This window comes from Tachyglossus aculeatus, chromosome X4 (genome assembly GCF_015852505.1).
Source record: "Tachyglossus aculeatus isolate mTacAcu1 chromosome X4, mTacAcu1.pri, whole genome shotgun sequence".
NCBI classification, from domain to species: Eukaryota; Metazoa; Chordata; class Mammalia; order Monotremata; family Tachyglossidae; genus Tachyglossus; species Tachyglossus aculeatus.
In genome coordinates, this window is record NC_052098.1 from 14,306,544 (window position 1) to 14,324,779 (window position 18,236).

Here is an 18,236-nt window from a genome sequence, read left to right on the forward strand (position 1 = left end):
AAGGTCACACAGCAGGCAAGTGGCAGAGCCAGGATGAGAACCCAGGTCCTTCATTTACTAAATGAAGATGAGAGCAAAGGGCTTTCTTGTTTGTGTTAGCTAACTGATGGGTTTCCTTAATGAAAGGGAATTGTTTATTGTTCCAATTGATTATTCTTCCATAAGCATTGTTTCAGTTCTCCATCTTGGGCCCATCAGCTGTTCTCCTTTCCCACTGGAGGACTTCCATGAGGACAAGATGGAGCCTCGAGTACCAACGAATTCAATTTCAGTTTTGTTTTTTTTTAAATGAATTGAAACCCCCCTACTTTAGGCCCATCCTCAGGTCTCAAATCATGCATAGATAAAGACTTCTTTGCATGGCTGCTTTACTTCACCTCATGAACTTCAGAACATTCCAGTGAGGAAGACAGGAGTAAGAAACCCATTAATCCACATACTGAACATAGTTAATCATTTCAGCATTAGGTAGGAAACCCTTAGCGAACACACAGGAGATTCAATGTAGAATGCTTGTGACAGTCTTCCCTGTGATGTAGGCAGGTAAGTAACATCTGTTAATACCTGTCGGCATTAAGCAGAAACACTATTTGAGAACATACGCTGCTCTGAGACGTCCTTGCTCTGAGGTGTGGATTGCATTACAAGTTTTCTCCTTGTACTAGTCTAGATTTTTCCAGTGAGCTTACCAAGACAGGTATCTTCCCGATGCAGAAGTATGAGAAGGCCAAATGATCTGCTGTCTTTCCAAAGAGTTCACTGAGCTGCTGAAGCCTAGATGGCATCATGATCAGCCTGTGATACTGTGGTGCTGATGGTGATACTTGGCGCTGCATGTTACAAAGCAAAAAACTGACCAAGGCCACATATCAAACCCCATAAAACAAATGCAGAATTGATCGTCTCTCCCACCATCGCCCTCTGTAGATGAAGTGACACTGGTCTTGCCATATTCCCTATTTTCTCCTATGAGTATGGGAACCCCCCATTCCTGCCCCAGAGACTTCTCCACTCCCAACTTGTAGCAGCTCTTGGGGGACATCCAGATGCTCTCCTCTCTCCCCACTTCCCCTCACCAAGCCCTACACCATATAAAATCCATCCCAGTGACATAAAGGAGTGTGAAGATGGCTTCCTCACCCACCTGAACCTGCATACACTCTGGAAAGATCTCTTGACCTCCAGAATTAAATACTTAATTAATTATGGTATTTTGTTAAGCACTTACTATGTACCAGGCACTGTACTAAGTGCTGGGGTAAACACGAGCAAATCGGATTGGACATACTCCCTGTCCCACATGGAACTCACAGTCTCCATCCCCATTTTATAGATGAGGTAACTGAGGCACAGAGAAGTGAAGCGACTTACCCAAGATCACACAGCAGACATGTGGCAGAGCTAGGATTAGAACCCATGACCTTCTGACTCCCAGGCCCATGCTCTATCCATTATGCCATGCTGCTTCCAGAATGTTCCTAAGCTCCTTGTGGGCAGGGATCGTGTCTACCAACTCTGTTATTATATGATACTCTCCCAAGTACTTAGTACAGTGTTCTGCACACAGTAAGAACTCAATAAATACGACTGATTGATTGATTGGTGCAGAGTACTGGCAGTGGGAAAACTCCTGTGTTGGTCTGGGATGAAATGCTGAAGGTAAGAGGAAGTAGGAAATCCTCTTTAAGATTTGTGGAGTTAACAACCAATTACTGTGGGATCCAAATGCATAATGGTTTGAATTTTTGCTTTATCTGATGTGGAGTGTGATCATTCTTGAGTAGCAGGTCCTTGATATAGTAAATACAATTATTCTTATCTCTCCATTGTATTGGGACAGTTCCTTGTATCCAGGAAAATCTAAAGCTCATTCATTCTTCACACCCTCCTAGAAGGAAAACAGATGGCAAATCCAAGCCCACAGACTCTCTCTGGGGGGGATAGTTTTCAGGAGCAAGACAGTCTTACAATTTGGAGTTTTTGGTACATAAAACAGATTGTGACAATACTGCCAGCAAGACTGAGCAATGAAATGTTTGTAACAGTGATGGCTTAACCTTGCCCTTCACCCACTCTCACCTAGGACCTTACCTCTATCTTGACCTTACTCTTACCTTGATCTCATCTACCTTGCTGCCATCAGCACTTCAGTACATAGCCCCAATTTATTTTAATGGCTCTCTCCCCCTCTAGACTGTTAGCTCCCTGTGGACAGGGAACTTGTCTACCAACTCTGTTATACTGTACTCTCTCAAGCACTTAGTACAGTACTCTTCACACTGTAAGCATTCAATATATACAACTGATTGATTGATAGGACCCTCCTGTGACTATGCACGAAGATAAACTGTTAGGTGCAATTGGAATGTGATCCCCCCAGTGCTTAGAACAGTACTTCGCACATAGTAAGCGCTTAACAAATACTATCATTATTATTATTAACAAATACCACTGTTATTATAAAAGCCCTTAAATCCTTAAAAGGAATACAGATCAACTGCATTCATCAGTCGTTCTCACCTTTTACCAACAGGACACACAGCTTCTATGCCCCCACCCATCCCCAGCATTCCCCAAATACCCATACACCCCTAAAAATCCAGTGTGGCAGAATTTCTCCCCTGAGAAGAGAGTGGTAATGATGGCTGGGAATAGGGATAATCCCTTTGACTGAGTGCCATTTGGGATAGGGACTGTGTCTGATCTGATTATTTTGTACCTGCCTCAGCATTCAGTACAGTGCTTGACATATAGTAAGCCCTTTACAAATACCACAATTATGGTTACTATTATTTTTTATAAGTGCCCAGGGCACAGTGAGCACTCAGTTGATGACTGAATGCTTCCAAAAGAGAGTTCTGGGCAGGAAAGCAAATGCGGAGGCTTTGAAAAGAGGAGAAATGGGGGCAATGTGGATGGAGGTGGTTTGGGGGACAAACCACCCTCTCAGTAGTCCAGAACACCTCAGAATCAACCCAGGACCCCTGGGGGAATTGAGAGCAACTGTTGGAAAAACACTGAGCAGCAGTATACTTTGGAGATTCTACAGGTACCAAAGAGAGGCCAAATGCCAAGTCTACTCTGGAAACAGCATCACCACAAACGTTTATTAAGACCTACACCAGGCACGGCTCTGAGCGAGGTGTTGCAGGGGCTTTCTGTTATGTTGAGAAAACATAGCCACTGTCCTCAACCATCATTCATCCCCAGCCTTGGAAATCACTTTGTTCAGGACTACTGCCCATACAACCAAAGCGAATTATTAGTTACAAGTATGATAATATCAAAATTGTGTTCAACTCAATGAGTGGTGAGGTATAAAGGTTTAAATGGGAATTTTAATAGCAAAAAGGGAGAAATACAGTCCTGGATCATGTCCACCCCCCAAAATGGTAAGAGAAATGAGATCCTGGGAGATTTCCTCTTCTCCCACTCCACTTTCCCAGCTTCTTCCTTTACATAAGCCCCAAACCCCTGAATTGCCACCACTATTTAACTCTCGTTAATGGTTGGGTGGAATGCCTCTTTATACCACTAGAGGGAAATCTAACCCCAAGTGACCAGAATTTTCCTTCTAAGAAGTAAGAATTGCATCGCCCAATGGCCGAAGGGCGAGGCTGGAAGGGACCCTAGAGAAGCCATCTTATGCATCTTCCTGCCTTCAGGACTGATCCAACTTAAACCAACTCACGCAGCGTGATCCTAATCCTGGCTTTAAAGACTTTCAACGAAGCTGATTCCCTGACCACTCTCAAAACCCAATCCTGTGTCTAATGGGAAATTCATCCTTAAAGCTATCCTCAAACTTTCATGTAGCCATTTGTTTTTAGTGAAAATGGTGATCAGCAACCTCTAAATAATAACCCTTTCAATTCTTGCAGGCTGTTATGAAGTTATTGCCCCAGCCGTCTCTTCTCCACACTTCCTTTAACTTTAATCACAGGTCTCACTTTTTTGTCTTTTAACTTTGTTGTCACTTGTTTGAAGGATCTCCAAATTTTCCTGAATTCTGAAAGTATGAAACCCAGAAGTAGATACAGTCTTGGGCTGTAGAAACCATGGCATGATGGAAAGATCATGGGACTGGGAGTCAGAGGATATGGGTTCTAATCCCTACTCTGCCACTTGCCAGCTGTGTGACCTTGGGAAACTCACTTAACTTCTGCGTTCCTCAGTTTCCTCATCTGGAAAATAGGGATTCAATACTTGTTCTCCCTCCCCTTTAGACTGAGAGTCCCATGCGGGACAGGGACTATATCCAACCTGATTAACTTGTATCTACCCCTTTGCTTATTACAGGACTTGGCACATAATAAGCACTTAACACATTCCACAATAGTAGAAAGGGGTAGTACAGTGCTTCAAAGTTCCTCAGGTTTGATTTTTAAACAGCAGCATTCCAATTCTGATTCACTTTCAGCTTATTACCTTTGATGACTCCTCAACCCTTTTCTGTCATGTTACTTGCAGAGCAGGATACCCTCATTTTCTTTTTTGTGCACTCAGTGGTTTTCTCCCAAGTTATTCCATTACCCTGCTTCTGTTCCCGTGAATTTCACTGTGCTGGTTTTTGAGCACTCCTCCAACTTATCAAGACAACAGCCCCCTGTCCCAGTTTAGTGTCACCTGTAAACCTAATTCCAGTGGGGATGGGCAACAACCTTTTCTATATATATGGTGAATCCGCTCTCACCTCTTTTGGCCTACCACCCCTGGCGTGGAAACTAGATTCAGGACAAAGATCAAAGATAAAGTGAAGGAACATGACTAGACCACCCAGAAGTGGCCTTCCCACAGCACCTATGTACACATCTTTAAATTATATATCATACATTACTTATTTATTCATATTAATATCGGTCTCCCCCTCTAGAATGTAAGCTCATTATGGGCAGGGAACATGTCCACTAATTCTGTTGTACTGTACTCTCCCGAGAGCTCTACACATAGTAAGTGCTGAATAAATACCACCGATTGGTTGATCGGCCTGAAAACAAGGATGACCCAATCCAGGGAAGTAGTCCAGGGAAGATTGAGTTATTGGTTAGGACCACCCACAGGATTGGGTAAATTGACACAGCTGCCCTGGGGCCTGAATCCTCAGGGGCCTGGCCCATCTTGGCAAAAGGCAGAGCCAGTCAGTGCAATACAAACTGGCCCCTTGAACCAAGAGCGCCAGGAGCTCAGTTTGGGAGGGTGGGTGGAGAGAAATTAAGAGATTTTAAGGCAGAACTACTGCACAGGCAACTTGTTTCATTTCCTATACCTCCCCTCCTTATCCTTTCCCAGTCCCCTCATGATCTATGGTTGCATTCTGAGCAAGATGGCCCAAGCCCTGAATCCCTTCCCATCAGCCCTGGCTGTCATTCTGTCAATAATAATAATAATAATAATGGCATTTGTTAAGCACTTACTATGTGCAAAGCACTGTTCTAAGTGCTGGGGAGGATACAAGGTGATCAGGTTGTCCCACATGGGGCTCACAGTCTTAATCCCCATTTCACAGATGAGGTAACTGAGGCACAGAGAAGTTAAGTGACTTGCCCAAGGTCACACAGCTGACAATTGGCAGAGCCGGGATTTGAACTCATGACCTCTGACTCCCAAGCCTGTGCTCTTTCCATTGAGCCATGCTGTGTCAGGAACAGAGGGCTTTGGTTTCCAGTTTTGTTGATCTGGCACATTACAAGCCAGTTATCACTCACTTAGGTATCAATCTTGTTCAGAACTTGGTCTTCACAGTACTGGCAGTCCTTAGATTTACAACAGAATTGGTTCTTGAAAACTGCATCTCAAGGACAAATGTTGCCAATAAGAACCAATTTCCTCATAGGAACAATGCAATAAATAACGATGATATTTGTTAAACACTTACTATGGGCCAAGCACTGTTCTAAGAGCTGGGGTAGATACAAAATAATCGGGTTGTCCCACGTGAGGCTCACAGACTTAATCCCCATTTTACAGATGAGATAACTGAGGCACAGAGAAGTTAAGTGACTTGCCCAAAGTCACACTGCTGATAAGTGGTGGAACCAGAATTAGAACCCAAGACCTCTGACTCCCAAGCCCGTGTTCTTGCCACTAGGGTTCCCAAACCAATGTCGGATACCAAATTTTTATCTAAATTACTCAGAATTGTGTCCTTAATTAATTACAGATGGGTAATGTAACTACATAATGTGTTTCTATTGAGCCAGAGAGGAACCACGGTGGATGGATTGGCCGACTTTTATTTCATCAGAAGTGAAATGGATCTGTCAATGCTCTCTGGGGACTCTACCTGACAGTTGGATAATCTGCCCTCTTCTCCCTGCCCACTTTAAATTTCTCCACTTTTTCTACCCCACCCCACTCCCCATACACACACACAGAGCTTTCAAAATGATTTCCTCAGGTCTCCGTGGGCTACAGGGGTCTTTATGCTATGAAAGAGGCTAGTGTTGTAAAGCTGAAACAAGATGCAGATTTACAATTGTCGCATATACTGTTTGTCTTAACATGAAATGTCTTACATCAGGGACTTCCTGTACTGAGTTTTGGGAGCAATTACTTGGTTGATTTGATTTTTCATCTTTCTTGAAAACAGACTTTACATACTGTATGTATACTTGCGGAAATTTCATGAGTCTGACAGGACTTAATCATTGACATCCCTCTCGTGAACAATTTTTACCCTTCCTTACTGGTAATTTCTTATCTCTCCACTGGATAGGGACACCTACTGAAAGGATAAGGTGATCCTGCATGAAAGAGAGTGTGACTTCTTCATCCCAAGAGCCACAGGCGATCAATAAATAAGGAGAATGCCACCTATGACCCGCGAAGAATTAGAGAACCTAGAGTTGGCACTGGTGAGCTTCAGCATGTGTAGCAGCAGAGGTTGGCTTCCCAGACCTTGGCCAGGTCCATCAGATGGTTTGGATCACTCTTCCCAAGATTCTTTCTGGGGTCCTGGGGTCTCCTGCAGCTCTCTGGCTTTAGCATGGGTACAGGGGTCCATGTCAGACTTAATAATTATAGTACTTGTTAAGCCACTTGTCTGCTGTGTGACCTTGGGCAAGCCACTTAACTTCTCTGTGCCTTAGTTACCTCATCTGTAAAATGGGGATTAAGACTATGAGCCCGACATGGGACAACCTGATTACCTTGTATCTACCCCATTGCTCAAAACACTTCTTGGCACATAGCGCTCAACAAATACTATTATTATTATTATTATTAAGCACTTACTATATGCCAAGCACTGTTCTAAGATCTGGGGTAGATACAATTTAATCAGTTGGACACAGTCCCTATCCCACATGGGGCTCACATTCTTAATCCCCATTTTACAGATGAGGGAACCGAGGTCCAGAGAAGTAAAGTGACTTGCCCAAGGTCACATAGCAAGCATGTGGCTGAACAAGTACTATAATTATTAGATTAGAACTCAGGTCCTTCTGACTCCCAGGCCCTTGCTCTTATCCACTACGTCACACTACTTCAGACTTCTGGTAGGGAAGAGATCCAGCCGCGTCCACCCAGGGCTTCCCGATTGACTCTTCCAGTTTTGAGACCTGAGCACAGGCCATAGGTCCCTGAATGTACATCTTCACTCAAGTGAGGTGGAGAGGGTAGTTTGTGAAGCAGAAACCCAAATCCCTACACGTTTCCAGGGCCTTGTTTTGCCTTTCCACCAATCCTTGGCACTTCCACACAGTGGGCAGGGAATGTGACTACCAACTCTGTTATATCATATTCTCCCTAGCACTTAGTACAGGGCTCTGCACACAGTAGGCACTCAATAAATATTGATTGATTGATTGGATGGATGGGGTAAAAACAGGAAATAAACTGAAATCAGTCAATTTAGCTACTTGCTAGTGGCTCTGATCCAGTGTTTGGTAGGAGAAGAGACTGAAATTTCTAATAGAAATGAAGTTTTTCCACCATAATAATAATAATAATAATGGCATTTGTTAAGCACTTACTATGTGCAAAGCACTGTTCTAAGCGCTGGGGAGGTTACAAGTGATCAGGTTGTCCCACAGGGGGCTTACAATCTTAATCCCCATTTTACAGATGAGGTAACTGAGGCAGAGTAGTTAAGTGACTTGCCCAAAGTCACAAAGCTGACATTTGGCGGAGAGAGATTTGAATCCATGACCTCTGACTCCAAAGCCCGGGCTCTTTCCACTGAGCCTTATGCCCTCCCAAGTGTTTAATACATAATTTGCAGCATCTGTGGATTCCAGTTACCAGGCTAACCTTTTCCCCAATTACCATGAATAAACTGAGAGTTGGCATTTGTCACATTTAACACAGTAAAACAAAACAAACCCTACAGGTCAGCAACCATATAATCTCCCAGAGATGGGGCAGCTGTTTGGTGTACCTCTGCTTTGGGAGGAAGCCATCAGCACTGAAAAAGGAATTTTAAGCAAAATAAATCGTGTGTGTAAAACTCCTCTAACATTTACCAAAGAAGAATAGTAGGCATTCCAGGCAGTCCTGGGCATGATTAAATTGTCATTTCGAAAGTGTCTTTCCAAAGAAACAATGTAACCTGAAGCGCTGCTGATGCCAACACTAAAACTACATTTAGATAGTGGGTTTCACATTAGAGCTATTTAAATCTCCACACTGCTTTCCACTTGCATGCTAGAAGGCTGGAAGCTCCCCTTTCCACCCCCATTTGCATTTCTCTGGAACAGTTACACAGTCTGCTCTTTGGTAAAGAAGACAGGATTATACTTTCTTACTGATAATATTTATGGCATTTTTAAAAAACACTTTGCTGTGTGCTAATCACTGGGATAGATGCGAGATCAAAAGATAGAACACCATCTTTGGCCCTGCAAGGCTCATGATCTATTTTATCCTCAATTTAAAGATGAGGAAACTGAGGCCCAGAGAGGTTAAGTGACTTTCCCAAGGTCACACAGTAGGCCAGTGGTGGAGCTGGGACTCAAACTCTGGTCTCTTGAATCTGGGGTAGGTACTTAGTTAATCAGGTTGGACACACACCCTGTCCCATATGGGGTTCACAGTCTAAGTAGGAGGGGGAAAGATTTAAGAGAAGCAGCGTGGCTCGGCAGAAAGAGCCCGGGCTTGGGAGTCAGAGGTCGTGAGTTCTAATCCCAGCTCTGCCACTTATCAGCTGTGTGACTTCACTTCACTTCTCTGTGCCTCAGTTACCTCATCTTTAAAATGGGGATTAAAACTGTGAACCCCATGTGGGACAACCTGATTACCCTGTATCTACTTCAGTGCTTAGAACAGTGCTTGGCACATAATAAGCGCTTAACAAATACCATCATCATCATTTAATCCTTATTTTCAAGATGAGGTAAATCACGGTATTGTTTTTCTCAACACGTCTAGTCCAATTTAATAATTTTACTCTAATTTTCAGGAAAGGAAATCCTCATACTAATACCACACTCACATGCTCCGTAAGTGGAAAACCCCCTTAAATCTAATGTGACTTTTTATAGTAATTGTTAGGCTCTTTTTATGTGCCAGGCACTGTACTAAGTGCTGGGGTAGATACAAGTGAATCAGAATGGACACAGTCCATGTCCCACATGGGACCCACAGAGTTAATCCCCATTTTACAGATGAGGTAACTGAGGCACAGAGAAGTGAAATGACTTGCCCAAGGTCACACTGCAGAAAAGTGGCAGAGCTGGGATTAGAACCCAGGTCCTCTGACTCCCAAGGCCATTCTCTTTCCACTAGGCAATCCGGCTTCTCTCTCTCTCTCCTTTCCCCTTCCTGCTCTCAAAAGCTCCAGTTATTAAGAATTGGACAATCATTCTAAATGATTTTAACTGTGGTTCGAAGCAGCATGGCCTAGTGGAAAGAGCATGGACCTGAGAGTCAGAGACCTGGGTTCTAATCCCAGCTCTGCCACTTGTCTGCTATGTGACCTTGGGCAAGTCACTTCACTTCTCTGTGCCTCAGTTACCTCATCTGTAAAATGGGGATTACGTTTGTGAGCCCTGTGTGGGACAGGGACTGTGTCCAACCTGATTGTCTTGTATCTGCCCCAGTGCAAAGTACAATGCCTGGCACATATTAAGCTCTTAATGAATACTATTCAAAAAAACCCAAAAAGCAAAACTCTGTTCTGCCCTGCATAGAGAGCAAACTGGAGAAAAAACATCTGCAAACATATGCAGAAATTGTGTCTTGTAGCATTCTCATACAGAACTATCATCTATAAATCTCACAGAGCTCAAAATTCCACCCCCCAAAAAACCCACAAAAGAGAGATGAAACTTAGAATAGCCAAGAGATGACAGTACTTCATCACCAAACAACACCCTTCTTCACTGCTATAAGAAAACCCCAAATCAGAGAGCAGGTGCAGGCGAACATACTCTTCTCCTGAATTTAAGACCAGACAGAAAAAACACATGGATAGCTTAACACTACAGAGGATGATTTATGTAGTTAGGGGAGCCCCAGTCACATAGTTCAAATGTTTGAACTGTTAACAGATCCCTTCATTCCGGAAACCGAGCATTGTGTTATTTTAAATGGTAAAGTGTGTAAAAAAAGCAAACAATTAAAAATGAGCCTCCACTGATCCACAAGTAGTGTTTGAAAGAAGAAGGTGAGCTTCTGAGCAGACCTTCTGAGGATGAGCAAGAGCAGTGTGACCTAGTGGAAAGAGGAGCCAATCCCGGCTCTGTTATTTGCCTTCTGTGTGACCTTGAGCAAATCATTTGACTTCACTGTGCCCTTTTCCTCATCTGTAAAGTGTCACAAATATCTGTTCCCCCAACCCTTGAGACTGTTAACCTCATGTGCTGTATGTCCGATAATAAATAAAAGAATATTATTACGGTACTTGTTAAGTGCTTACTATGTGCCAAACATTGTACTAAGCCCTAGGGTAGATACCAGTTATTATTATTATTATTATTATTATTATTATTATTATTATTATTATTATTATTATTACTACTATTGTAGTATTTGTTAAGCACTTACTATGTGCCAAGCACTGTTCTAAGCGCTGGGGTAGATACAAGGTAATCAGGTTGTCCCACTTGGGGCTCACAGTCTTAATCCCCATTTTACAGATGAGGTAAGTGAGGCACAGAGAAGTTAAGTGGCTTGCCCAAGGTCACACAGCAGACAAGTGGCTGAGCTGGAGTTAGAACTCACAACCTCTGACTCCCAAGCCCGTGCTCTTTCCACTAAGCCAGGCTGCTTCCTGGATACATTCCATGTTCCACAGGGGGCTCACAGTCTAAGAAGGAGGGAGGAGTATTTAATTCCCATTTTACAGAGAAAGTAACGGAGGCACAGATAAGATAAGTGACTTGCCCAAGGTCACATAGCAGATACATGGCAGAGCCGGCATTAGAACCCTGGTCCTTCAACTCCCAGGCCCAGGATCCTTTCACTAGACCACAATGCTTCATTTTTTTATTATGGTATTTGTTAAGTACTTACTGTGAGACAAGCACTGTATTGAACACTAGGGTAGATACAAGCTAATCAGGTTGGGCACAGTCTATGTCCCACATAGGGCTCACATCTTAATCCCCATTTTACAGATGAGGTGACTAGCACAGAGAAGTTAAGTGACTTGCCCAAGGTACAATGCATCTACCCAACATTAATGTTCAATGTCTGGCACATAGCAAGCACTTAACAAATACCAGATGATGATGATGATTTGCCCGATATCACTGGAGATAGTGAGGCGCAGGCTAGAGAGGTTATTGCCCTCCACCCTTTTCTGGAAAAGGGCAGTTTAAAACATATTTCAAATGCCCAGATAGCCTTTGGGGGAGTTCAACCTCGGGTCTGAAAAAGAAGATTGGAGCATACCCCATCTATAGACCAGCCCTTTCATTTGAATAAATCATAAAAGTAGAGTTTGCACTTTTTTGTTGCTCGAATTGAAATAACCTGTTTATCCAAGGAGCAGAGGATTTACTGGAGCAATTTGCTCCAATGGCTCTTTGGGGAACCCCAGATAACGTCTTCCTCATGATCATTTTAGAGAACCCTGAGATGGTAATAGGTTTCTCCCTACAAGGAATTCCAAATTTACTTGGCCTCTCAGCTGCATACTTCCTTGAGGAAGTCACTTGGGAAATATCAATGGAGTGATCCCTAGGCAATCTGCTTGACAAATTACTTTGGAAAAAAATCTAGAAAGTAACATAAGTTAGAAAAATGGAATAAGAGCTGAATACACAATATTAAACTTTTGTGGATTTCTGCATATGAGATGAAGCTTATGTTTGCTTGAAGCTTATGTTTGGCTTACTCATTCGGGTTATTCTAGTTCAACTCCTCTCTAGACTGTAAGCTCCTTGTGGGCAGGGATCACGTCTACAAACTCTGTTGGATTGTACCCTCCCAAGGGAGGAGTACAGTGCTCTGCACAAAGTAAGTGCTCAATAATCATCGTTGATTGATTGATTCTCTCCTAGCACTTGAGGATAGGAATCTTAGAAAGTCTGGGTTAACTCTTTCTTCAGTTCGTTTCTTCATGTATTCTTTCAAGATCTATCCTGCTGTCACATGCTCTTCATGGCAACTTGTAAGTTTGTCTATTTATCAGTCTCTCCCCATTACATTTATGCATTTAGTACAGAGCTGTGCACACAAGTGCTCAATAAATACTATTAATTGATTGGGTTGTCTTCCTCCCTTGCTACTCCCCAGTGTGGTCTACACCCAGCCCTCTTATCAGCAGTCCTATGTGAGTTTATACTTCAAGAGGGGGCTTTTTAAAACTCTGACATATTGGATTTTGCTCTTGTATAACACCTTCCCCCATCCTGGCCTCAGACAAGTAAATAGAAACTGCCTCTGTTGTGTGGATGGGTCATAAATCTGGTCAAATAGTAAGTCAGTTACTTTGGGTACAGGGATAGATTCTATTGTTCTAGATCTGCAGGTGCTTTCTTCATCTCTTTATGTGTCTGTTGCCAACTTCCTCTCCCCCTTCTAATTTATAGATTGTGCGTCCTCTGAGGGCTAGGGATTCATTCACTCATTCAATTATATTTATTGAGAGCTTACTGTATGCAAAGCACTGTACTAAGCACTTGGGAGTACATATAACAAAAAACAGACACAGTCCCTGCTCACAACAAGTTTACAGCCTGGGGAGGGGAGACAGGCATTAATATAAATAAATAAATAAATAAATAAATAAATAAATTACAGATTTGTACCCAAGTGCTGTGGGGCTGGGAGGGGGGATGAATAAAGGGAGCAAGTCAGGGCAACTTAATTCCCACCTGTATATTCTCTTCCAGTGCTAACTACAGTGCTCTGCATACAGTAAGTGCTTAATCAATCCTATAATACTTTTTAAAAACCCCTCTCCCATTTGGGAGATCATTTCAAGTCCCCACCCCTACTCTGCTTGGGTGAAGTGTGTTCTCCAAAAAACTATTTGAAAAAGAGGCAGTGTAGTTCTTCACTAGACTCGAAGCAAATTCCTGAGGAAAAAGAGCTCTCTTCCTGACCCTGACCCTCCCTGACCCTGGGAGGACCTTGGCTATAAGCCCAGAGCTTCCTAGGCCTCAGATTCTCCACCTGACCAATTGAGCCCACCACCCAGTGTTAGCTAGGTGTTACACTGTTCTGTTTCCTATGATTCAATGAGCCTTTGGATCCTCCTCCTCAACAAACACATGCCTGAGCAGGAGGTTGACCAAACTGAACTTGTCCCTTTTATTGTCACCAGACTCATTCTCAAAAAGAAGCCTGGTAGTCACCCTCTACACACACACAAGCACACTCACGTACACATGCATGCACACATAGACACACACAAACACACTGCCTAATAAGCCTCAGAAAAAGAGGGCCCTCAGAAAAAACCACCATCACAATGGGCATCAATGTCCCTAGGAGAGGAACTAGGGTCAATGTCAGCATCTACAGTTCAGGGATATGGGTAGCTTGTTGCTTTCTCATGGGACCTATTGAATCAAACTGAATCACACGGTTCACTGCTCTTTGCTACTCTCACTGCAACTGTGAACCTCAGGAAGTTCAGGGCAACTTTTCAAAATTCAACTTGAACTTATCGGGTTTTATTCCAAATTTCTCACCCACTCTAAGAATGCAACCCTGATCCCAACAAAGATGAAAAGAAAAAAAAATTGCAGGTTTATCAGAAAAGTGCAAGGTTTTGTAAAGACAATAGTAGCTTTTGCTCTTCTTACCTGGGGTTCCCTGTCATGACCGCTGGGATCCCTTTCATAGCTTTCTGCATAGATCCTGATGGTAGCTCTCACCCCACTAGATGCACTCAACCTAAAGACAAGCCTGGAGGCATCTGAGAAAATGATCCGCAGTCCCTATAAGAGAGCAAAGGAAGCATGTCAGTGTAGCAATATTTCATCCGGTGACCAGCAGGAGCTGTGGAGTGGAATACTGTCCTGGTAATGTGTCTGGAATACTGAAACAGTGAAACCCCTAAAACAGGGAAGACCACAGAGGAGGGAGTACAGAGCTTGGAAATTCTTTGTCCTAAAATCCTTTCAGGCAAAAGGAGATGTCTTTTAGGTAGGTGTGACTCATTCATTCATTCATTCAATCATTCAATTGTATTTATTGAGTGCTTACTGTGTGCAGAGCACTGTATTAAGTGCTTGGGAAGTACAATTCAGCAACAAATAGAGACAATCCCTGCCCAGAGCAGGCTCACAGTCTAGAAGGGTGGATGGTAACTGAGGTCCAGAGAACTTAAGTGACTTGCCCAAGGTCACACAGCAAAGTGGCAGAGCCAGGATTAGAACCCTTGATCATCTGACTCCCAGGCCCGGGGTCTATCCACTATGCCATGCTGCTTCCCCAGCAACTCCTACCTTCCTGTGCTGACTCCTAGTGGGTTCACAGCTGTGCCTTGTGCCTTGTTACAGGACAGAATCCAACCCTGTAAAGGCTCCAGGCGTGCTCTCAGTCCTGAGTCTCAGGCTGTCTTTTCCCCAGCCACCAGGATGATGGGGGCAGGAGGAGGGCTGAGGGATAGAGCTACTGCACGAGAATAATAATTGTGTTGTTTTTAAGTGCTACCTATGTGCCAAGCACTGTACTAAGCGCTGGAGTAGGTACAAGATAATCAGGTGCCACAAGGGACTTACAATCTAAGTAGGAAGGAGAACAGATATTGAATCCCCATCTTGCAGATGAGGGAAATGAGGCCCAGAGAAGTGAAGTGATTTGCTCAAGATCACACAGCAGACAGGCGGCAGAGCCGATACTAGAACTCAGGTTCTCTGACTCCCTGGCCCGTGCTCTTTCCATGAGGCCACACTGCTTCTACTACTGATCCTCACTTCAGTTATTGCCCTGAGTTATCCCTACAGGACCTCCCTGTTTCCTCCATCCATGCCAAAGCCCACGCCACAGCCTTCTCAGTCGATGTGACCAGGGTATAAGTACCTGTGACCTCACTTTCACTTAGCTTGCAACACCTCTGGGAGGTGTCCTTCTGCCCAATCTGTGTGGTCTGAGATGAGATGAACTCATTCAGTGGCCCAATAGCAAGCCTGGGACCATGTGACCTATGGCAAGAAGTCAGAAGTTATACTGGCAGGGGAGGTTTTGCTGAAAAACCTTTTCAAAAGGGAGTGCTGCCATATGGTGCATGGAACCTCACTGTTCAATGTTTTTCCCCCTTGTTGGCTGAGTGGTGTTGGCAGAGCCTGAAATTAAAGCAGTCTTCAAATGGTATTTCCAAAAGGAAAGCAAATAGTGAAAGCAGTATGGGAAATGGAGCAAGTCTAGAAACATGAGAGTGACTCAGGGCTGAAGAAATCAATTATTCCAAGTGAGGCATCAAATTTAAGGCCATCTCCCTTCACTCCAATTCTAACTTGACCCAAACCAAAACCCATATTTTTTTATGGTATCTGTTAAGTGCTTACTGTGTGCCAGGCTCTGTACTAAGCGCTGGGGCAGATACAAGTTAATCAGGTTGACCATAGTCCATGGCCCACATGGGGCTCCCAGTCTTAATCCCTATTTCATGGATGAGAAATAGAGCAGTTAAATGACTTGTCCAAGGTCACAAAGCAGACAAGTGGTGGAGCAGAGATTAGAACCAGGACCTTCCGACTCCCAGCCCCGTGCTGGGAGTCCATTTGGCAACACAGCTTCTCATCTCTGATGAAAGAAATCTAGTGCTGGTATCTAAATCTGGGGGCTTCAGCATTCTAGGATGTTTCAATTATCCAGCACGCCCACTCATGATGAGCAGAACTTGGGGGGTGGCATACACAAACCGGCATGCAGAGGTGGGAGCTCTGACGGTGGAGGCTACTGCCTCAAAGCATTTAGTAGCCTCCATATAGAACAGAGAAAGCCCTGGGTAAGAGAGGAAATTGGAGATGGTATAGCATCACCTGAAGTTTGAGAAGCCAACTGAATAAACAAGGCAATTTTCCAAAACAAGCTTGAATAACTATAACAAATCACTGCTTTCATCAGCCTTCAGGTTGAAATCTCCACTGTTACCAAATCATCAGATGAAGCTATAAAGCTAACCAAGAATCATTTAACTCACTATCAGAGTATGAAGGGGACAACTCTGATGGCAAGATAGTCAGTTGTGTAGCATTTCTCAGAGAGTGCATTGATACGGATTATGGGAGCTACTCAACACACATCAGATTATGTTCACTTTTTAAAGTTCATCCAGAAGGTCAGAAACAGAAACATATAAAGATTGCATGTACAGACAATTTATATGCAGGAGATCATCTTACTATAGGCAAACACCCTGAATTAGAGAAGCAGCATGGTCTAGTGGAAAGAGCATGGGCCTGGGAGTCAAAGGACCTGGGTTCTAATCCCAGCTATGCCAGACACTTGATGAGTGACTTTGGGCAAGTCACTTAACTTCTCTGTGCCTCAGTTCTCCCTCCTACTTAGATTGTGAGACTCTGTCCAAACTAGTTCACTTGTCTCTACCTCAACCCTTAAAACAGTGTTTGACACATAGTAAGCGCTTAGCAACTACCGTAAAATAATTAGGTGACGGCAAATTTGAGGTTGACCAGCAGAAGTAAAGCAGGCACTCTTTTTCGTGGCCATAATTACAAGGTTCTGGTTCATTACTGTCACCATTATGCCACTTTTGTCCAATGCTCTAGGACGAGATGGAGCTTAATTAACCTGCCACAGGATAACATGCATTTGTTTGTGATAGTCATGGTCCAGCCTGGTTACTAGACGGGTGGATAAGGACCACTCAATGGGAAGCTGGGGGATGGGGAATCAGTTTAGCCTAGAGAACACATTAACAAGACTCAAATGTACACCTACACGGCAGTGTTTGTTCCATGCATGTAAAGAGTAATCATAAGCCTATAGGAGAGGACAGCTCTGCTGCCCAGATTATCTTTGTACAGAAATGCTCTGGGCATGTCACTCCCCTCCTCAAAAATCTCTAGTGATTGCCTGTCAGCCTACGAATCAAGCAAAAACTCCTCACTCTCAGCTTCAAGGCTCTCCATCATCCCCTCCTACCTCACCTACCTTCTCTCCTTCTACAGCCCAGCCAGCACCCTCCGCTCCTCTGCCGCTAACCTCCTCACTGTGACTCGTTCTCCCCTGTCCTGCCGTCAACTCCTGGCCCACATCTTTCCCCTGGCCTGGAATGCCCTCCTTCCACACATCTGCCAAACTAGCTCCCTTCCTCCCTTCAAAGCCCTACTGAGAGCTCACCTCCTCCAGGAGGCCTTCCCAGACTGAGCCACCCCTTTCTCCTTTCCTCTTCCCCATCGCCCCCCCGCCCTACTTTCTTCCCCTCCCCACAGCACTTGTATATATTTGTACAGATTTATTACTCTATTTATTTTACTTGTACATATTTACTACTCTGTTTTATTAATGATGTGCATATAGCTATAATTCTATTTATTCTGACTGTTTTGACACCTGTCTACATGTTTTGTTTTGTTGTCTGTCTCCCCCTTCTAGATTGTGAGCTCGTTGTTGGGTAGGGACCGTCTCTATATGTTGCTGACTTGTACTTCCCAAGCGCTCAGTACAGTGCTCTGCACACAGTAAGCGCTTAATACGATTGATTGAATGAATGAATGAATAATATGTGATCGCCTGCAGGAAAATTCATACAGTCGAATTTGTTGAGCACTTACTGTGTGCAGAGCACTGTACTAAGCGCTTGGGAGAGTACGAAATAACAATAGACACATTCCCTGCCCAGAGTGATCTTACAGTCCAGAGGAGGAGACAGA

General features: G+C 43.8%; 1 protein-coding gene across 1 annotated transcript in view; it reads right to left on the reverse strand.

Moving 5' to 3' along the window:
• Nucleotides 1–18,236, reverse strand: part of PGM5 (phosphoglucomutase 5) — a 190,657-nt gene that overhangs the window by 33,528 nt on the left and 138,893 nt on the right. The window contains exon 10 of the mRNA XM_038770071.1: nt 14,196–14,330. Within this exon, the coding sequence (XP_038625999.1) occupies nt 14,196–14,330 (135 nt within the window). The remainder of the gene's footprint in view (nt 1–14,195; nt 14,331–18,236) is intronic.